Source organism: Panthera onca, chromosome Y (genome assembly GCF_046562875.1).
Source record: "Panthera onca isolate mPanOnc1 chromosome Y, mPanOnc1 haplotype 2, whole genome shotgun sequence".
Lineage (NCBI taxonomy): Eukaryota > Metazoa > Chordata > Mammalia > Carnivora > Felidae > Panthera > Panthera onca.
Window position 1 is genome coordinate 16,337,600 of NC_138358.1, and position 23,017 is coordinate 16,360,616.

Genomic DNA, 23,017 nt, shown 5'->3' on the forward strand with positions numbered 1-23,017 from the left:
GCAGAGGTCACCCTCAGAAGCCTGAGCAGGGGCCTGTCAGGTCCACAAACAGATTTCTTGTGAGGGATCCAGCAGAAAATGGGTGTCAAACTCAGCACCCGCCTTCCCTTTCTGCCTGTCCTGTCCTGAGCACAGAGCTCGGAGCAGCGGACAAGGGGCCTGAAGGGCAGTTGTGGCCAGAGGCGCAATCACTGAAGCCCAGGACCAGCTGTGGACACTTCCCAGAGGAGGGAGCCTGGAGTTCACGTGCACAGGGTGGGCAGCATTTAGGTACGAATAATAAATAAAGGCAGCAAGGCAGGGAGCCAGGGAACAGGCTGGCACACTGCACTCTGCCTTTAACTAACCAGGGTCTGGCCAATGAGATTTTCATCACTGACCCGAGCCTGGAGAGAACTTACTGGTGAGACTGCGTTGGCGTTTCCATCAGAGGCTGCTGTTGTTATCAGAAGTACCTATTACCCATCGTGAAACAGCAAGCTCAAATTGGATGGGAAAATGAGTTTCTACTTCACAAATGCATAATGTGAGCAGCTTCTTTTCTTTTTTTTCAAATTGACTTATCTCAGCAAATTTTGTCTCCTTTCATGTTAAAAAACCTATGAGCTGATTTTAATTTAATGTTTGCAAGTTCTTATTAGACTTATTGACAGGATTCATAAGCAGAAGGTGAAACACCTGTTTAATCCTGCGTGGGGTGTGGAACCAGGGGCCACATCTATCACCACACGAGCCTTTCACCCCCACGTGCACGCGGTTTACCGTAACTGCAGGCGGCGGATGACTTCAGGTAACACAAGGACAGGAGGCTGCCTGCCGATTCCAGGTGCTAAGAAATTTTACTGCCTCCACCAAAATGTGTAATGTCTAGGGACCCGGAGGCCAGGGCTGTGGCAGAGAAGCCAGCCCCTGGAGGACGGCGCAGGTTACCGCAAGCCACCGGGACAGGGGCACCAGGTGCTGCCAGCAACGAGGTGAGGACGAGACCAGCAGGGGAACCCAGGCCCCAAGCTGCTGAAACATATTAAGATTCAAGGACTGGATAAAAGATAGAACTGTCATATCCGGGCCAGAAGCAGGGGCCAGGCTGGGGGACACAGATGCCAGAAGTCAGAGATAGCACAATGGCGACAGAGGTGGTGAGAGGTGGGGACACGGCGGGCTTGAGGAAGACCGAGGGCAGTCAAGCAGCCAGCGCCCAGGAAGGTGGGCGAGCGGCCGCCAAAGCCCATCACACAGTGGCAGCCATGCATGCTTCCTTTTCCTCTCTCCCTCTATCCCTCCTCTTCCCTCCTCCTCTTTCCCTCCTTTTGCCCCCTCCCTCTCCTTCTCCTTCTGCCTCTGTCAGTTCTCCTACCCCTCCTTCCTTCTCAATGAGGCCCCTCATGGGGACCCCATGTCTCACCCCACACCCCCGCCCTGTGACTTCCCCCATTCCCTCAGCACCTGAAAGTGCCTGTCTGTTCGCTGACCTGCCTCTGTCTCCCCACCGCCACATGCGGACCCTGGAGAGCAGGACCCGTGTCTTGACCAGCCCTGCTTCCCCAACGCTGAGCTCAGAAGCACAGATGCTCAGAAAAAGAGGGTAAGAAAGACAAGGAGTGTGTCCTACCCCTGCCCCACACCAGAACAGAACAAGACACCTATACATCAAGTTCATGTCTATTGTGAAAATCCAGGCTTTTTCCACCTGGTATCCTGCTTGGAATTCTTTCTCACAGGAAGGTGCCCAGGACCCTGAGTTGGGCACAGCTGACCTGACACTGTCCCAGGCAGCTTACTAGGGTGGCTGGAGCTCAAAATGCCTGTGGTTCTGGGGCGCTTGGGTGGCTCAATCGGTTAAGCACTGGACTTTGGCTCAGGTCATGATCTCACAGTTTGTGGGTTCGAGCCCCGCGTCGGGCTCTGTGCTGACAGCTCAGAGCCTGGAGCCTGCCTTTGTTTCTGTGTCTCCCTCTCTCTCTGCCTCTCCTCTCTCTCTCTCTCTCTCTCTCTCTCTCTCTCTCTCTCTCTCTGCCTCTCCTCTCTCTCTCTCTCTCTCTCTCTGTCTCTCTCTCTGTCTCCCCCTCCCTCCCACCCTCCCCCCTCCCTCCCTCTCCCTCTCTCTCTCTCTCTCTCTCTCTCTCTCTCTCTCTCTCTCCTTCTCTCTCTCAAAAATAAATAAACATTAAATTTTATTTTTTTTTTAATGCCTGTGGTTCTGATACAGTGAAGCTGATAGTCTGACTGGGTCCCCAGTTAGGTCAAACAGACGTTAAATGCAATGCGCCCACAATAATATATTCTGGGTAAAATGCACACCCCATTTAACGTCCTCACACGTGCCTCCTCATGTCCTCTCATCACCTGAACAAACCAGGAAACGTGCCTTCGCTGTCCTCCCCACGAAGGGTGAAATATGGCCCCACGGCGCCTGTGCTTCCTGTGGCTGATTTTTTGTTCCTGCCATGTCACCTTGACTCTTCTGTCCCTTGTGATTTAGAAGCGTGTGCTTGGCTCAGCACAAACGAATTTTCAAGGCAGACGCAGTTTTCTGTGCTGTGAGGGCCAGGTGGGGTTTTTATTGACTTGTGCCACCGTTGAGCATGTTTAGGCACAGGCAAGAAACAATAGCCACCGAGGAGGCCAGGCTGGAATTGTGGCGACCGGGGCTGGCCCGCCCCAGAGAGAGGGCCTCGTGGATGTCCTGAGCTGAGGCCAGGCAAGTCTGCACACCCACATGTACCCTCAGTTGCAGGGGGCAGCAAGCGAAGGCAGGAAAGCCCAATGGCCACTCTGTTAGGGCCACTCCCAGACACTGTGCTGAAGCTGAACCAAGAGCCCCCAGCTGTTCCCTCCTTGGTGACCATCACCCAGGCATCCGGGTGGGTGGGGTGGGGGGGTGTGGGGAGGGGAGTCCAGCATTGGGCAGCTCCTGAACATCCAGCCACTCAGGCTGCAGAATCCCTCCTGGTGTGGTCGTCCGTGGAACAGCCATCATGGGAGAAGCATCACAAAGCATCTGCATGTCCTTGCTCGACAGCCCATGCTGCTCTCCGGGTGGTCCTGCCACCAGAGCTGCGACCACTCAGCCCCCTAGGTCTCTTCCCAGCATCCTCAAAGCCCCACTGCCTCCCTTGTCTCCAATCCAGATTTGTGTGCATTAATTTCAAATACAGGGAAACATACAGAATAATAATATGAACGTCCCAAAATCATCATCGGTAATTAAAAAATGTTCTCAGTTTGTCATTTTGGCTTTCTCATCCTGACCCTGGAAGCAGGTTGGTTAAGAAACTGGTGTGTATCTCTCCAGTTCCAAACTATAATGCTTTGCATATACATAGAAATGAGTAAGTATACATATTTATACATAAACCATATACATTTACCTATGCACTTCACACGCATGAAAATATGGGTTATATGTGCGTGTGTATATATGTTAGTAAACAACCTATGGCATTGCTTTATTTTATTTTTTTATTTTTTTTAACAGTTATTTCTTTTTCAGACAGAGAGACAGAACATGAACGGGGGAGGGTCAGAGAGAGAGGGAGACACAGAATCCGAAACAGGCTCCAGGCTCTGAGGGGTCAGCACAGAGCCCGATGCGGGGCCTGAACTCACGGACCGTGAGATCATGACCTGAGCTGAAGTCGGACGCTTAACCGACTGAGCCACCTAGGCACACCGGCATCGCTTTATTCTTTCTAAAACTGGCATCAATGTTGTCACGCTGTATATCATTGTATGGAACTTGTTTCTTTCTCTCCACCTTGTGTTTCTCATGCTTGTCCAGGCTGAAGCACATTGCAGAAGGATTGGCCATGCTCCAGGAGAGGGCACAGCCCTCCAGACTGCCAAGTAGGCCCAAGACTTCAGATGCCAGCCACACACTCGGGGTCCCCATGGCCACCATCACGTCTAACCCCCTGGCTGCAAATCCTGGGGTCCCCAAGATTCCCTCAGGTTTGATAATTCACTAGAACACCTCTCAGAATGCAGGAAACACTGTATTTACGATTACAGGTTTATCATGAGTACAAGGATACAAGTAAGAGCCGACCACAGGACAGAGGCAAAGTCTGGGAGGGTCCACGTATGAATTTCCAGTGCCAAAAACCTCCAGCCACCCCCGTGGAGTCCTGGACGGTATTACTTCCTCCTGGCTTCCGTGCGCGACAGCACTGCAGAGCATGGCTCATCCGGGAAGCTCACCCAAGCCTTTGTTTTCCAGAATCTTAACTGGGGCTTGACCGCGTCCTGCCCACTTGGCTGACCTTTAGTCTCCTACCCCAGATCAGAACTGATATGATGGGTCCTAAAGACCCCGTCATAAATCACACTGCTGGACTGTCGAGTGGCCAAAGTCCCCATAAAATGAGGATGCTCCTGCTGGCTAGAACCTTCCAGGGGCCTTGAGATGACATCCCTGAGGCTGAGGGTGGGGACTGGACCTGCCTGGGTACAGCTGATTCCTCACACGCATGTAGAGACCCAGCCCCTTCGCTCTACCTTCCTCGTGGAGCCCCATCACCCACACCTCCCCTTGATGCTGGATTGAATCGCACCCCTGGAAAACCTCTCCAGGCCTCAGTGTGATGGCGACATCCAAATGTCCCCAGTTCAGATTCCTGGTCCTACTCCAGCCCTATGGGAGATGATGCCCAAAAATCTGTGTTTCTTTCCTTTCTTTTTTTTTTTAATTTTTCTTTTGAGAGACAGAAAGAACACGAGCTGGGGAGGGGCAGAGAGAGAGAGAGAGAGAATCCGAAGCAGGCTCTGCTCTCAATGCAGAACCCAACACGGGGCTGGATCCCACAACTCCAGGATCATGACCTGAGCTGTAATCAAGAGTGGGGCACTTAACTGACTGAGCCACCCAGGCGGCCCCCAGCAAGAGAAATAGTCTATTTTCCCCTCTTAGAATCCCCCCCAAAGGGATCTGCCGCCTCAGCAGTCACCAGGGAGAGCTTGAGAAGTCTGGAGAAGGAAGAGAGACAGTCCCTCCTCTCGGTAAGAGGGAAACCAGGCAGGACGGAGGCGGGGGACATCATGGTAAGCCCAACCGTACCTACTGATGTGTGTCCCCGCAGCCACTCCAATGACCAGGAGCGACACCAGAACATCAACATCCTTCCTTATGGATCCCAGCACGTCTCCCATCAAGAAACACGCTCCAAAAATACAACTGCTGAAGAAAAATCACAGGGAAGAGTTGCATTCTTCAGAGAAGGCCTGCGGAAGGGCTGTATTTCCAAGGTGAGCTCTGTCAGCACCACCGAGTCAGGGTGCGTCCAACAGACGCATGTCTGGTGTCCCCAAGTCCAGGAACTACCTGCAGGGCATTCCCCCTCCGTCTGAAAATGGAGGGCATCGCTGGGCCAAAGGTGCCTTGACACAAGGAGAAGAGGGCCATCTTGGCGGGCTCTCCCAGCAAGTGACTTCCTGTGCCTCTTATGTCTGCCAGGAGCATGGGAGTGTTCAGAGGTCACTCTGGTCTAGGCTTTATTTTGCCAACCACTGGGGAGCCCCACCACTGAAAGCTTCTTAAGTCTCTGTTCTAGTGAGATGTGAACTAACTGCTCCCAAGCACACCCCGGGCTTGTAGAAGGGGGTCGGCCACAGGACCAGACCCTGGCATTCCTCTCCAAGAAGCACTATTTTTTAGTTATTCCATACAATCCCGAGATATGACACCATTCCTTCCATTTTTAATAGAGGTGATTAAGCAGGTGTGACCCAACATGCCGGGCCACTGCCACAGAATCTGTTAATGAACAGGAGGGGGAGGAACTCTTTGGACTTCCTCATCCTGAAGCCTGAGTACCTGCACAGCAACACGTTAAAACCCTCCCAGCAAATGCTACCTGTTCAAGAGCTACGCTCTGAAAAAGAATGGACTACAGAGTCTGCTTCCAAAGTGTCTAAAAGTGCTGTTACCAAACTGAGAAAATGAAGGTTATTCTGGAAGCACATGCATTTAAAGGGCCAATTTCAAAAGCAAGCGTTTAATCGACGAAAAGCTCTCATTAAAAAACAGTAAGTGCGAAAATACATGCCAAGGACGTGAGCGAGAACATTCCTTCTTTCCGTTCATTCTTGTCCTTCTGCAGCACACATCTAGCCTGTGCTGGTGTTCCCCAAGGAAGCATCCTAGCAGAAGCAGGAAGGTGAGACCAACAGGGACAAAGGTGTTCCGAATGGTCTCCGTGATTGAAACTCTGCTGTTTGATTCTTGGCCGTGACTCCCCCACCACCCAGTCACAGGTGCCTGTATTTGAATTTCCATAGTTACCTTCATCCCACACTTAAAATTATAGACTTTTTCCCAGCTTGCTTTTTAAATGCGACATCACAATGTTGAGGAAGCATCATACATAATTACATTTAATAGACAGAGAATTGATGGAAACACTTAGCCAGAAGAAAAAGCCCAGACTTAATTCTGTAAACATGCTATTGTACAGTAACCCCCAAAGAGTTTGCTCTTAAACCTCCTAATTAATTTTTCACTACAAAGATCAAAGATGCTATTATACTTGTTGTTTTAAATGGTGGTCTCAGGCAAGTGGAAACGACTGAGTGCTGGGGACAAATATCTCCCATTAAAATCTGTGTTAACGAAAACAGCTGTGTTCGGGGTTTCCGAGATCCAAACAGAAACAGACGCCACCATTTAAGGGAGCCATTGGATGAAGGCTTCCTTCCCTCAGCTTGTAGGGATATGTGTACCTGGAGGGTGATGGGTTTTGGTATACAAGCTGTCCAAACTTTTATTTAAATACATCCTTTCCTACCCTTTCCAAAACCAAGCTAAATATAGCTTGCCTGTTCCATGGAGAATTGTATGTCACACTTTTGCAAGCCATAGGTGGCTTCTGCTTCCAGAGATGCTCAGTCTCTCTCCTGTTCCAACGCTTCCTGATGAGCAATGAAACCAGTCCCCTCTTCACTGCCCAGGCAGACACTTCCAGCCTCCCCACCTCACCATCTCCATCCCTCCTCCCGATCCAGCAGGAGCTCTGTGGTGATGCAGTCGGAAACTCTGTTTCTCTGGCCACATGGGTGATGTCACCAGGGGAGAATTATTAATAGCACCACAAACAGCAAGGGTCTCTTTTCAACAACGCAACCTCTTTATAACAGAAGGGAAAGTGTTTCAGAAAGACCAACGGAATGCTTGCCTGTCCCTCAACCACTGTCAGGACGCCATCAGATGGGTACCCTCTGCTGGTCTGACTGCGCAGGGAATGAGCCACTTGGAGGGGACTGTAACTGAGAAATCGTGGTGCCATGCTCACTGGCTGTACTCTTTAATTAAAAGGGGAAGTTTCCGTGCCTGCCACTGCCATTGCTGTGTCTAAAATGCCTGTGTATCACTGTGCGTGTGACGGGTTTCCCCTCTTCCAGTTTTCCAAGGAAAGTTCCCAGTGCTAGCGAGCCACAAATTCTGGGCCAGGGTCCCTCATTAGGATGAACTGTTATCTCACGTTTATGCTGCGTTCCCCCCTATGACCCAGGATTCCTCTTCCCTGGCACTCCTGACATTTGGGGTAGACAGCTCTCTGCTGTGGGGCTGTTCTTTGCACCGTAGCATGTTAAGCAGCATCCTTCGGGTCTCCCTACTACATTGCCGGTAGCGAGCCCCCAACGTTGAGACAAGCAAAAATGTCTCCAAACATCGCCAGGTGTCTTCAGGGGAGGGGCAAAATCACCGCCAGCCGGAAACGACTACTCCAGATTTAACAAAGGTAGACTCTCGGTTACGGAAACCATCCAGAGAGAAGCGAGAGGATGAATATTGATGTGGCAGGGATGATTATTGACACAACGATTCTCCATAAGGCTCTCGGATTGGCTCAGGCAATTAGGAGGAAGGCTTGGTGTTTGTTTGTTTACCTGAAGCAAGCCTGTGTGCATGTGTGTGTACGGAGGTACACCAGCGCATGTTTGTAGAGAGACTGGCAGGAAGTAACGGGTGTTGGGCAGCAAGAGAACCCTTCAGCTAAACGTGGAGAGTTCATTTATGCCCAGACTGCCAGGAGCACACCTGTCTGTCTGGTTTTCTCAGAGAGCTGCTGAAACCCAGGACGAGAGCTGAGAGACCACATTAGAGTTCACCAGTGAGGCAACTGGGGATGCACGCGGGTGTGTCGTGTGGGATGGTGTGTGCCTGCACCTGCCGTGGGGGGCGCGGGCCGCCAATCACACAGACCGACCCTTAAACCCACACAGGCACCCTGGAGTGGTTAAAAGGCTGAGGGCACATTCAGGAATTCCCTGAGAGGCATGAGTTCTGTTCTCTTGTGTCTCACTCTACCAAACGGACGTGCTCTGAAAAGCTATGCCACGTTTTTTTGCAAATCGAAGGACAATGTGCAACATTTTTTTCAATGTAAAGAAAGCACAAATTCTTTCGAGAAAGGGAGAAAATCTTTCGGGTAAGTGGAACATCTCTCTCAATTTACCTTTTTTTCCTAAATTTAGACTTTGGAAGATTCGCCAACAAGGACGATGGAAGACACAGTGTAGTATTTCCATAGCACGTGGAAAACAGAAATCGATTATACACGAGAGGAAGAAGGTTTCAGGCATTTGACAGATAGGAGAGGCAGGTTTGAGTTCTGGCTCAACCAGACAGCCACATCACGCCTTCCTTCTTGATCTTCCCAGGGCAATAAAACCTGTCCTCTTTACCTCCCAGGGTGCGTGGCGGACACACGTGCAGGAAGGGCTGGGAAAAAAACAGTCGATATTTGCAAATGCTGGTGACTTTTTAGCAAGAAAACATTTCTTCCGGTGGAAGTTAGAGAAATAGCAGTGTAGATAACTGAAGACCTCTGTAGAATTAACTTCTTGGAAACTCCTCGCAGGTTCCCAGCTGCCTCAGCCCACAGCAAAGCTTATCTCCCTAGGTTTTGAGGTCACCTCCAGCCCTTAGCTTTCCCAGCTGATGACTTCTCTCTCTCTAGAAGACCCTATTTTTAGCTGTTTTCACAGGGGAACCCAGAGGCAAATATTATACAGAAACCACCTACATTCGGACTGTGATAATCCCTACCTGCCAGTTGGGAAGTTAACCTCTGTATAAAGAAAGGAACTGGCTAAGGAATATGGCATGTGCAATTTGGGCAAAGCCATGCTGTGTCAACTGAAATCGTTTTCCAACCATCCTCAAGCATTCCAGAAGCCCTTGACAATATGTGAATTACAAACCATTCTTATCTATTCAGAAAACCAGGGGAGACTCCTTGGCTTGAGGAAAGGCACTGTGTTGGGAGAAATAGAGCCACTTTCCTTCCCAACATCCTGTCCCACAGTGTGCTCCCATTCCTAAACAGAGGGCCCCAACCTCATTCACAATTCCCAAGTGATGACTGTATTTCCTTTCTTCTGTGACAAATAAAATCACCAGGAAATGGGCAAGCAATACCTTGATCTCCGGCCCCTTCCAAAGCCAACTTCGAGCATACGTCAGATCTCTTCAATGGTAAATGTCAGTCACTCACATATTCACCCACCTCCATCACCAATTCTCCCACATTCTGGAATTCTCCACCCTTTGGAACTGCCTTGCAGCTATGTGAACCCAGCAGCCCTGTGATCGTGGGCCATGAGCCACGGCTTTGCAATTGGAGTAGCACATCAGTGAATCTCTGCAGAGTCCCTGCCACCAAGCAGAAGTGAGCATTGGACAAGTTTCCCCCAAGACCGGCTGGCCCTCTGCAATGCCTCGCATCGCACGCAGCTAGAATCTCGGGTCTTGAGGAAGGTGTGTTTGAGTTTGTTTTTGTTTCCAAACTTCACTGTGCACCAGCCTTTTCCCTCCAGGGAGACAGACTGGTTCTGCACATCATTACCAGCCCCAAGGGGCATTCTGGAACCTCTCTGAGAGGAGGTTCCCTACCGCAGCTGTTATCAAATCCAGCATCCTAGATTCTAATAAACCACTGTGTTTATGAGCAGATCACCAAGACTGCAAACGTCTACAACATTCACTCACTCTTCACCCTCTTGACTCTGCCCACGAATGAAGTTGGGTTGGGGTAGATTAATAATTTCTCAGCATTACTGTCTCCCTAGGGCAAGCACCCACGTATGAAGAGGACCCCAATTTATGTAAATGGACTATTCCTAACGAGTTGGGGGCCTCGCGAGATCTGGATGCACTAAGTGGTAATTTTCCACAGGTGTGCCTCCTCATTGGAGGTATAATGAACATTCATTTTTAGTGTCTATCATCAATGGTAAGGTTCTTTTTTTTATTTTTAACATTTATTCATTTTTTGAGAGAGAGAGAAAGAGACAGAATGAGAGCAGGGGAGGGGCAGAGAGAGAGGGAGACAGAATCCAAGCAGGCTCCAGGCTCAGCCGTCAGCACAGAGCCCAACGCAGGGCTCGAACCCACAGACTGCGGGATCATGACCTGTGCTGAAATCGGACGCTTAAATACCTGAGCCACCCAGGCCCCCAACATGGTAAGCTTCTTAATACATTAATGTTTTTTTTCCTCTTCTGTCAAGATTGCAATTCCATATTTCAGTCCATGAGCTATGAAAAATAAAGCTTGGCATTTCTGACTGTGTGCCATGCACTCACTGCACAGCTTACATGTGTTACATTCCCGGCTCTCACAGCAAGTCCAAGAGTTAGACAGTATCGTCACTTCATTCACAGATGAGAAACAGAGACAGGGAGTCAGCAACTTTCCCAGGTGCTGCGGGCTGAATGTTTTTGTCCCCCCAAATGACTCCCACAAATGCATACACAGAAATGCTAATGCGTAAGGTGACTGTGTTAGGAGGTGGGGACTCCAGGAGGTGGTTAGGTCAGGGGGATGGGGCCCTCAAAATGGGCCCAGTGCCATCATAAAAGAGACCCCAGAGAGGTGTCTGACACCCTCCACCATGTGAGACACAGCAAGAAGACAGCCCTCTAGGAACCAGGAAGCAGGTGCTCATCAAACACCAAACACGCTGGTGCTACGATCTCGGACCTCACAAATTACACAACCTTTCAAAGTGTCTGCTTCTTATCTGTAACTCATCCTGTGGCATTTGGTTAGAGCACACTGAATGTACTGAGACACCCAAGTCACTCCTAGTGAGAAACAGAGGCAGACAAGACCCCAGCCCGTCTGAGCGGGGCCTCTGTGTTCCTCAGCACACGGTCCACGACACCCAAGCACCTCCACTGCTCTTCCTAAGACACGCCGCCCAGGACGTGCTTAATCTGTCCCTGACACAACACTCAGCCAGGATAAATGCCTGAGACTTCCATTCACACACCGAGACAACTAGGAGTAACAGGAGACACACTCAGCATTGAGTGGCCACAGAAGGTTTAGACTAAAGACAAGACCCATGGGTCAGGCCAGCCCAGTCGTGGCCAGGCTCCCAGGCTCTTGCCTGTACCTACGAGTGGAGCTCCAATGTGCTCCCCACTATGACCTAGGAGAGGTGCTCTTGGCTGGCCAGTCTCTGACGTCTTTCATCAGCAGTCATGAGACTTCAGGGAAATCACAAGCAGTGGCTGCCTGGAAAAGATTGGAGGCTATCTTCCAGCAAGGAGTCTGTGAGGATGCAAACACGCAGAGCTGATGAACCGAGGAGAGACGCATCGGATTTGCTTCCTTCGGCTCCGTCTACAGTGACCTCCAAGCGTTTTCATCGCTCTGGGGATAACTGATTTGGGAGCTATTTGATTGGAAACAGTCCATTTTCACCAGGTGGAGGCAGCGCTCTCTGGGGGCAGAAGAACATGTTATCTCATGGGCTCTGCAGAGCCATGCTGGAATAAATAAGACACCGCTGAGTGATGAGGTAATGACAGATGGTGCCTTAGTCTGGAAGGGCGTCATTATGTAGGAAGGGCTCATGTCTTGGGACCGTCAGCTATGGGATGTTCGACTGGCAAGCTCCAGGAAGCACGACCACGGAAGCCTGTGTGTGCCTACTCCATCTACTTAGGTTCCTGAAATTCTGAGAGATTACGGATGGTCACTTACTCAACAAGGGGCTTAACTAGCTTGACTTTTGTTTAGCTCGTCAGAAAGATGGCTCCTGCCCCCAACACCAACGCTCGTGGGGGGACTCGATACACTCCGACCCTAAAACGCTGACTCAAGTTACATCAAGATGTAGTCACAGTCACACACATATGAGTAGTGAAGTCTCTTTGCTACAGAGGCAAAGCCTCTCTTTGCCTGCAATCCATGGATAAAACACCCTCCTTTCTGTTGCTGAAAAGGAATGAATTACACGAGGAATTGGCAATGAGAGTGCGTTTTCATTAGCATCTATTGGGTGCTAGGGAATTACCAATCAGAAAGAAAGCTCTCTCAGAGCAGCACTAAAGAAATGCATTTTCCTTCAGTTAACAGGCTGAGCACTGAGGGCTAGCAATAGGCACCTTTTGTTTCCTCCGGACGTCTCAGAAGGTGGTGGTCTTCTCGACGGACGTGAAGGACCCTTGCGCCCATCCACAGCCAGCTGCTGCTTGTCCGGCAGGGGAGCAGGAAACTACTGGTTTGTCTCCCCAGAGCCTGGGGGCGACTCCCGTCTTGAAACACCCAACATCTGCTCTGTGCCAGGCACTGGGCACCTGTTGTCAGTGGTCAGTTACAGGAACTCTCCCACTAGCATGGGTGAAATGGAAATAAACTTCACATACACCCAGAAATCTCCCAGATTCCTGCTCATGGAAGGCTATGTGCTCTAAGAATTGCCCAAGGGTATAGCCTCCCTCCTGGGATGGAGAGTGACTGATCACTCACGGGGAGATAGGACCACCCGGTCAGGTGTGCATCCTGGAGCTGAAGTGAGTGTCCCTGGTCATGTATGTTTTTCCCTGAGCTGATTGTCTAGTCTGGGTCATCTGAGTTACCCTTTGCTGATCTGGTCACACCTGGTCACGTATGCTTGCCTCCCTGAGCTGACTGATTAGTCCTGGCTGTGTGTGTGTTTGTATGTGTGTGCACGTGTGTGTGTGTGTGTGTGTGTGTGTGTATGTGTGTGCCCGTGTGCGTGTGTGTGTGTGTGTGTGTGTGTGTGTGTGTGTGTTTGCCAAGCTGGTTTGGTAGTCTAGGTCATGTGAGCATCCTGAGCTTGGTTGGCCAAGGTGCCTGTCCCCAAAGGGAGATGGGGAGATTGATCCCGATGAAATGCACTCTACACAGGAACGAGAGGGCCCTACTAGCAGCGATGGAAGCAATGCTGGGCAGGCAAGACCCAGCCTCAGCCATGTGGCTTGCATTCTAAGAGCTGTGTGCAATACTGGTATTATCTGCATCTTACAGGTGGAAACACTTGCCCAATGAAGGGAAATGATTGGCCCGGCCACGGAGCTGGTGAATGGTGGTCCAGGATTCAAACCAGGGCTGTGAAAGCCCAAAGTCTGCAGCGTTTTCTGTAGCCTGCTCCACACGTCACCTCTTGGCTCTGGACTTCAAACCCTGCTAATGCCATTAACACACGAGCCTCAAGAACAGGGTGCAGATACCGAGGGGTCACCCAGGGAAGGCACGTTATGAGCCTATTTACAATCCCACATGGACAAACTATCTTCTATAAATGCCCCATCCAGGCCAACGGAGAGCAGGAGAGCAGGTTGTGGCTCATACAACCATGACAGGGCAGGTGGGCACCGGCAACCAGGACACAGCACAGGTGCAGGGATCTGAATAGCACTAAAGGTCAGCTAAAGAGCAAGGAAGTGCAGGGCAGGGAAATCCGTGGGGCAGGGTCCTGGGGCAGCTCATAGGCTGAGGCGTCAGGAGGCAGAAAATGAACAACGAATGTGGACATCCTTATCAAAGCTGAGATCCCTACAGGTAGGTTGCTGGGACTCATCTTGCACTACGAATGACAGGGATCTTTCTAGCTACCCACCTAATAAATGATCCCACGGAGGAGCTTGGGTCCGATGCAAACAGAGCCCCATGCTTGCGGCCATGTTCTGTGTCCCTTACCACTTCCCACAGACTGTCACGCGTGGCCGCCATTTTTCCAACTTCGTTCTCCTCCTGACAGCCCACCAGGTCTGCTCCTTGTGACCGTGGTCCAGGGCCTTGCACAGCAGGTGCTCAGCCCAGGGCCGGGGAATAATGTCCACACATACTGAGCAGGGAATGGCTCCACGGACCCAACCACATTTTTATTATTTGTGGCCTTCAGAGTCGTGGCTACAGAGACCACTGGTCTGTAGAATCCAAGAAGAATACCATTGACATGGAAGGTGTCACCATGCTGCCCTGGTCCAAGTCTGCATCAAGGGGAACCCTCAGGAAGGCATGACGATGCCACATCTCGCTGCCTTTCCCCGTTCCCTCCTTCTCCATGGGCAGAAGGAGAACCTCCCATCCACTCATGCCAGGCACTCACTAAATAGTTCCTGAGCGCCTACTGGGTGCCAGAGACTCAGCTATGTCCTTTGGCTACACCGATGAATGAACAGGATACACAGACCTGCCTCCATGGCAGAGCTCGCAGAGAATACGAGTGGACAGATCAACAAGGTATTTGAAGATGGCAACAATGTCCTAACCAGAACCAGGGTGATTGAAAACAGGCGCCTTTCTATAAGATGCTCAGGTAAGCCTGTGACAGGAGGTGACAGGTGAGCGGAGACCGAGGAGCTGCTGGAATGCACCAGAGCAAGAGGGTCCTGAGGACAGTCAGAGGGCAGGGGCAGAGGCATCTGAGGCCCACCTGCTGGGCCAAATGGAAGCCCTCAGCACAAAGGAAAGGACTTCCTGCAAGTGTATGGCCTTTGACTCTCACTCTAAGTACCAGGTAACAGAAACAGCTTTTCTGCCCCTGATTTCATTTCCAAGTATGGGGCAACATTAGACATTCGAGGGTCATTAATATCATTTAAAAAGTGCCCCTGAAATTGCCCTGATGTGTCTTTCCACCAGGTGAGAAGCCTCTGCCTTGGGGAAGACTCAGAAGAAGGGAAGAGGGACCCTCGTGCTCCTCGCACACCCCTACATCCTGTTCCCGAGACCCTCGAACACGGATGTGAGAAGGTCAGGCCCCGTCCCAGTGCCCGGGTCAGGCTTAGTGGGCATTCAGGAGAGGGATCAGCAGGTGGCCTCTGGCTCTGCACGCTAAACCCCTTCCCACACCAGCCCTCCACCTCCCCTGTACTAACCTCGGTAGAGAGGCTGGCCTGGGTGAGGGAGGTCCTGAGGAACATGGCCACATCCCTGGGGACGAGAGACAGAGGCACACACTCAGGGAAGGGCCCAAACAGCAGAGCGCTGGTGCAGATGATGGCAGTGCGGGCCGGACTCCCGGGGCCCCGACCGGGGGCACAGTACAGTCCTGGTGTGAAGCAGGGTAGCGCAAGGAGCCAAGCAAGGGCTTTTGGCCAGCCCTCGGGAGAGGTTAGGGTGTGGGGCTTGGGTTTTACGAAGCCCAGGAAAATCAGCAACAGCACCCGGGACTTGCGTGTTTCCACGTGCCAGGAATAACTTTGCCAGACACTTTATGAACATGACTTCCTTTAATCCCTGTGGAAGCACTCAAGGTAAGAGCTTTAGGGGTTTGTTTTCTGGCCGACGTCATATTGCCAGGAGAAGGCAAACCCTGACCACCGCTGTGTTACGACCTAAGGTTCCTCTGCCTAGGCACGACAGACTTCTAGCCTGAATGATTCTCTGTGATGGGGGCTGTGCACCGTGGGATGGTCAGCAGCCTCCCTGGCCTCCACCCCCTAGATGCCTGCAGACATCCCCAGGTGTCCCGTGGGGAGGGCACAGCCCCCTGGTCGAGAACCACTTGTCTAAACCAGTGCTATGTGTTTGTCGGCCCCAGCGAGAGAGTCTGGGACAGGGTGAATGAAGAGCTGAGACCATACTTACTTGAAGGCTCTCGGAGGCTGGGGAGGAAATTAACTCAGCAGGGAGCAGATTCCCCACATCAGGTGGGTTGAGGCATCTACAGCACTGTCAAAGATCTCTGGAGGCTGCGGGAGGCTTGCGTCCACGCTGATGTGACACGCTCTAAAACAAAAAGATGTCAAGGGAGTGAGCGGTGACTCTGAACATTGGGATGCAAATGAAGTCTGCTGGCCGCAAGGAAAGGAGAGAAGGATGTGACATGTCAGAAGACACTAAGTCAGAGACCTAGAGAAGGAAAGGTTGGGAAGAGACTGATGTCCAACCACAGACAGAGAGAAGCACGGTGCTGTGCCAACAAGGGGAAGGGCAGGATCGTCTGCATACAGCCCACTGCATGTGACCTCAAAACCAGAACCAAGGTATAGCTGACTTCCACAGGTACTTACCTGAGAGACACTCGTGCTTATAAATACCTGTGGCCGAGTGGCCTCACACGGAGCTCTCAGGATGAGAAGTGTGGTGTCCTAAACTTACCTGCGGCCACCCAGGGCTGATGGCAAGCACTAGCCCAGCACCTCACCTTGACCGGAGAGGGGCCCAGAGGAGCAGGTGGTCAGGACTCCCCATGAGCTGACACCCTTGACCCGCCACCTGGCCCTGGGCCACCCACCCCACCCACACACCCGGACCAGCGGCTCTGAGCTCTGGAAGCACCAGCTTCTTGCCCCCTGGGAGCCCCGTGCTCAGCCACCTGCCCAGCCCTCAAGTTTAGCCTGCACCTGGCTTCCGGAGGAACAGCGGTCAAGCCCAGCACCCCAGCATCGGCCACTCTCCCTGAATGTTTTCTTTCAGTGTCAAAGTGAAAGGGACTCCTTCTTTTCCAGTGAATTTTCCAGGAAAGAGTCACCATTTTCCTGGCTCCTCTCTCCTCTGTGGAAGCCTGAGAGCTCTTTACCTTTCTTGGCGGAACCCAGTGCTATTTATTCCTTCCAAGCAAGTGTTACACAAACAGTTCCCTCCAGCTGTATTTATGTGCTCACAAGCCCTTGCTTGGACTGGGGAAATCTGAACCTGTGAATTGGCTTTGCAAAGCAGACGAGTGTAATAGTTACACTGTTCCTGCCTCTGATGGAAATGTTTAGCTTACATAAGAGAATGAGGCTGGCAGAGTTTCCACGTGAATGGACCAGGACCACCACCTGGTTTTTGGTGGAAAGGAAGCCACCGCTGTTAAGAGCTGGTGTCACCAGGACAGGGTGCCGTGTTTGAGTTAAGAGGGACAGATGTCGGAGGAAATCTTCCAGGGGGAGAAAGAGCTGTGACTTGGGCCCTTCTCTGCAGTCCCTACAAGGCCGCACTTCCATCTGCCGTGACCGCACCACTGACTCAGGGCAGACGCAACTCAATGAACACGGTGCAATCATACCCCTATTATTTTTCTGTATCTCCAATTTATTCAGGGAGCAGGAGAGATATTTAACAATTACTTAGCAGCCTTCTTTACAAAACGAGAGGACGAATACAGATAACACTGGAAAAGATTGTTGAGAGCAGAATATTGAATTATCTGCAGATGGGAGCGAGTGCATGAATAATGCATTCACCGCACCTCAGGGTATCAGGGGCATCAGCCCCTCGCGGGTGTCCGAGGACAGGCTGCTGGGCGGAGCATGGGCAGGGGACAGCAGGGCAAAATGCTGACATCTCGGCTCTCCCCGTTTTGCAAAGAGCGCAGAGCTGCACACAGAACGTGCCGCGCAGAAGCGGTTGCACGTCAACCTCTGGGCTTCTCTGCAGAGCATATTTAATTTCTGCATGACTGTGGATGGTACTCAGTAATGAAGTCATTCAATGCAAGAGGGGTGGAGAGAGATCTGTCTTCCAACCTTCTCCATTAAATTCAGGTACTTTGGCACATCTCTAATTAAGATCGGGAGGCTTGAGTTCCAACTGATGAAGCACTCCAACCCCATGAGACGCAGTCAAGAGTGCTCTAGGGCATAGCTAATACAGTGAGCATGTAATGTCTTGGGTAATTCCAATAAAGATTTCCAGTTACACTAGATTCTGGAGGTTAACCGGCACTACCCACAGAAGGAGCCCATTTCTGGGTGTGTGGCCAGGTGCCTCCCAGACTTCATGGCTCAGAAAGCTGCCTGGAACCCGAGGACACTGCGCTAGAACCCTTGCACTCAGGACCCCCTGTTTCCAAAGGGGCAGTGTCTCTCCTCAGAGCTCAGAGATCTGCAGCATAAAATATTCCCAACTGGATTCACTCAGGGGAACAGAAGATAGCCTTGTCAAATCTGTGGCAAAACGGTGGCCAGGTAATTCCTGAGGGAGGGGGAATTACGTTGTTTTATTTTCCATTCATTTAGAAATTTGGAGAAAACATTTTGACATTTGCTGATTATCCCACTTTTCCCTGAGGAACTGAGCTCGAGAGCATTAATTTTAGATCCGTGTCTAAGAAACACATGTGACATATGAGTGGGGGATCCGGGGGTGGGGACGAGGCAGAGGACATGGGGGTGTTCTGACTATTGTAGCTTCAAGAAAGCACTCCTATTTGGGACCAGGAGAGGCACAGGGCCCTGGAGAAGGGGGGGTGGGGAAGCCTGTGAACACAGGAAGGTTCCTCCACCACCAGGCTTCACTCTCCACACCCACTGGCTTCCACCCATAGGTGCCCTGCCTCCCAAGGCCAGCAAGCCAACTTACCTGCCCACCTGCAAGAGGCAGACACCTGTCCAGGTGAGAAACTAACTCATGGTGGGCACCAAATAAGTCCTGCCCTGACAGTCCTTTTTCAAAAGACCAGGCACCATGTAAGTCACAAAAGGCCGGGTTTTCATAAATTGTCCTTCCAGATGGTTTCCGGTGATGGCCGACATGGAAGTCATTTGCTGGCATTAAGTCTCGCTCCACAGTGTGAATGCAGCTTATCTATCTCTGCACCTTTGGATACTCCAACAGAATCCAGACAGATTGTCACTTGGGCTGTAAACTGCAGTTAGGCCAAGTGGCCTTAAAAATCTCCATTAACGCATGTTCCTGAATTCTGTGCAACTTTGATAGCCACATTATTCTCACTGGAGGGATTGCCATCTGTCAATTTTTTAAAGGTGGAGTCCTTGAAGTGTATTTCACAAAAGACTTGTTACATTTCTCTATCTGCTGACTGCTTTTAACATAAATTTATAAGACAATTTAAAAATTAACATTACCACGTCCAGAAGTCTTTATTCACTGCTTAAAGCAATTCAGTGAAATAGTCTGTGATGAGTATCAATAGTGAAAACCATGCACAAACGTTTAGAGCGAACAGGTGAGAGCCTTCCCTGACCCATGTCCCCAGCAGGCCCTGTCCCACCCCAGGGGGCAGGGGGAAGGGGCAGGAAGCACCTGGTTTGCAAATTTTTTCAAGCCAAGTTTAAAAGTTATACTTATGTCATGAGAAAAGAAGTGGTTTTAATAAGACATTTTAGAATTTAATAAAGTAACCAAGAAAGCAAGTAATAAAAGCAACAGAAAGAAAATCTTGATGAAATTATCCCAATGAACATGACCACAGCAGGAATTAATCTCAAACCTACAAAGGAGGCACCGAATCCACAGACCCTCTCCGGCAAAGACTAATGAATCCCCACTCCAAGGAACAATGGATGGCAGTTTCTGCGAGAAGCATCGGTATGTTAAATAGACAGTCAAATGAAAATCTTAACACATGGGGGAGAAAGCATTATGGGGATAGAAGAAAATGCAAAATGAACAAGAAGGAAATAAAAATGGATCGGCGGCTGGTTCTGCCATTCTGGAAAACCGAGTCCTCTCTGCTTTCGGTGGCGGCTGAATTTACAAGGAACTGCCTCCTTTAGGCACAATTTCCCAAGAAGGTTCTGGGGGAAACACCAGGCACATTCTTTGTCTGACGGCAAAAATGGATGCTGCTGGGCCCTCCTCGGGACACACCTGCTGTGTGTGTGAGGACCCTGGCTCACGCGGAGATGGACACGGAGATGGACACGGAGCCCAGGCCTCCAGCCCCCGCACCTCAGCGCTGCTCTGCAACCTGGCACTGGTCATGAGACAGAACTGGAGGTCAGCCAGATTTGGGTTCAAATCCCAGCTATTCCTCACAGAAGCTACAACACTCGGCAACATACTTAAAGTCTATGACACTTGATTTACACACACACACACACACACACACACACACACACACACACACACACACTAAGGATTAAGTATGGCATTCTCGGGAAGGTGCCTAGAATAAATACCCAACAACTAGTAGATAATGTAGTCAAGGAAGAACACTGAGGTATGAAAATATGGTAGAACAGAGATTCTTAAAAGAAAATCCCAAACGCTATTCTCCCCTGTGCCTATACACTGGCTAAGCACTAAGGAACAGTCTGGCTTTATGGTTTAGTGATTGATTCATCAGTTGATTGCTAATGAGCAAGGTGATGCCAGCCTAACAGCCAAGCATTAACTGAGCACTTGCTGTGAGCTAGACTGTGTCCTCCACACCTGACAAGCATTACCTCCAACCCAATGGGACAGGCACCTTCATCAATCCTACCTCCTGACAAGAAAGCCAAGGGTAAGAGAGGTCAGTTTATCCAAGTTAAGCTGCTTCGGGGATTCCAGGGCGCAAATGCTTCCCCCTGACCCCAAACCACCCCATGTACGTACCAACTTTATCCAAGGACAGCCATGAGCTTGAGCCAGGCACACGGGCCTTGATCCTGGCAATGCGGATATCAGAGCCGGCACACTTGGCTGTGGCCAGATGGCAGGAGCGGCCACAGGTGAGCTTAGCGGGAACCACCGCAGGGAAGTGCCCTGGACCCCGTCTGGGGAAGGCCCATCACTACCTCCATTTTTTTCCCTTCCAGCAAAATTACTGTGATGTTTCTGTTCCCCTGGTTTGGCCCATCTTTCCCACGAGCCCACGCCTACCCCTGCCCCCGGTGCTCCCATCCTGTGGCACACTGCAGGTCTCCACTGATGACCATGAGACAGACCAGTGGCTGCCTGAGCCCCTTCTCAGTCCATGGCTCTGCCCTGCTCCTCAGCCCCGGTCTTGGGTCCTCACCTCACGTTGGATTTGCGGGGCAGCATCTGTCCTACCTGCAGGACGTGTGACCTGGGCCCAATCCATGGCAGTAGCATGGCCCACAGTAGCTGGGGGAGGTGGCATCGCCAGGCCTGGGTGGGCTCCTGTGTGCATGACCTGTGATCGCAAGTCTCAGACTGTCCCAGGGGATTCTGTGAGCTCACCAGATTCCTTCAACGGGCTCTGTCCACATTGAAACGAGCCACGAGCTAGAGCGGGGTCTGTTGTTTGCAACCAAGAACCATGAGCAAGATGGGGAAGGAAAGGAGATGTTTCTTAAAGATAACAGGGAACTAGTTGGGGTGGAGAAGGAGGGAGGGAGGGAGGGAAAGTAGCCAGTCTTTGTCAGAAAAAATCTAGTTGTTAAACCTTTCCTGTGATCCTGTGTGTGTGATTCCTTTTACCAAACCCTCACATCTTTCCTGGTATATTTTTCATAGGAGGCTGCTGTCTAGGCATAACCCTGATTTTTGTCCTCTACAAAAACAGCAGTTTACAATGAATGCATGGACTTTCTTGGCAATAAGAATTCTTGGCAATGGCAAGAAAGAGGTTTTATTTTTCCCCTGGGCTGTGCTTGGGCATGTAGGAAAGAAGCAAGTGGGTCTCCCAGGGATACTGAGCAAGGAAAAGGGATGATTTCAGCATCACTGGAGGGTGCCCTTTGACCCCACATCACATAACGCACCTGCCACTCTGGCTTAGCGGGTCCTGGCCTTCCCGCTCCAGGGACAGAATCTGTTGGAATCAAGTTGCCCTATTTAAGGAAATGGTGTTTGACTACAGAGACCTCCACGTGACAAAGAGGTGGCTGTGGCGGGGGCTGTTCAGCAGGGATGAGGGCAAGGGCTGAAGCAGATGAGGGGGATAAGGAGGGCACAGAGGTCGACACCCCTTCCAGGGTGGCCCTTCTGACCCAGCCATGGGAAGGGTGAGAGGTAAAACCTTCCACACAGCCTGCTGGTGGCACAAGGAAGCTGTCACTCCGAAGGTGAGGCTGTGCCCCACTGAGCTTCCAGAATCACAGCAAGAGCATGGAGTCCTGCCTTCAGGACTGAAGACTAATTTGTTAATGGAGCACCACGCATGGGGTCTGCCCTCTGGATGGGTGCACACAATTAGTCACTGTGCAGGTAGCAACTATCAAACACTTATTAAAATGTGGCTCTGCACCACACCCGCCCCAAGCGCCCCCGACTCCACGTGCCCAGCAGGCCAGCTCTCAGGGACACCCCAGCTCATTTATCCTCCAAGTCAAAGCAGCAGGTGGGGGCAGGAGGCAGGATGACCTGGGGCAACGCGATTGTGGGTCGGGGAGACGACACTGGACGTGGTAAAAACACATTAGTTCCAGGTTTCATTTTTGTCGCTGCAGAAAATCTTCATTATCCTCTTGTCCAAGGCCCTGGTGGTTTCCAGAAGGATCCTGAGTTGGGGAGGTTTTCTCCCCTTAGGCAGGAGGACGAGTGTATGTTGAGTGGCTGAAAATCCCAACAATGAGCCTTGGGGTCCACACTTGGCTCTTGACACTGTAACCTGCCCACGTGCACTGCAGACTCATGGCAACAAGGTCTTGCCCCTGAGCCTCTGATGTGGGTGAGGCCAATGCCCAGATACCCGGGATCAGTGCCTTCTGCAGGAAAGGCTGCTGTACACAGACCCGTGGTTTCCCTCCACACCCTGCACTTGCCCCGCACACCACACCAGGCCTTCCTCTGCCCCTCAGCACACAGCCCCAGGCCTGCAGCACAGAAGGGCCCACCCACAGCCAGCTCACATCCAGGCTGAGGAGCACATCCAGAGGCCTCTACCCAGAGGGCAGGGCATGGAGGCCCCAGGGAAAAGGATGGGTGGTGGGTGCAGAAAGGGCTCTGGAGGCCAGGCGCCTGGAGGTCAGACCTACCAGTAATATTCAGCTGAGGGCAAGAGAGGGGACGGGAGCAGCCAAGAGTAGCCCTGGAAGGCGGTCAGGTGAACAGGGCAGTGACAGGAGCCAGGGGGCCCTGCACTGATGTACTTATTGTACATGGGGCTCTTTTAACAGACCAAATGCTCACGGAGGG

At 51.3% G+C, this 23,017-nt stretch overlaps 1 protein-coding gene across 1 annotated transcript in view; it reads left to right on the plus strand.

Annotated features, from left to right (window-relative positions):
• The first annotated feature begins 1,124 nt into the window (after positions 1-1,124).
• The window catches only part of LOC145715043 (coiled-coil domain-containing protein 71L-like), an 84,538-nt gene continuing 62,645 nt past the window's right edge, over positions 1,125-23,017 (plus strand). Inside the window, exon 1 of the mRNA XM_081794626.1 lies at positions 1,125-1,139. Coding sequence (XP_081650752.1) covers positions 1,125-1,139 — 15 coding nt within the window. The remainder of the gene's footprint in view (positions 1,140-23,017) is intronic.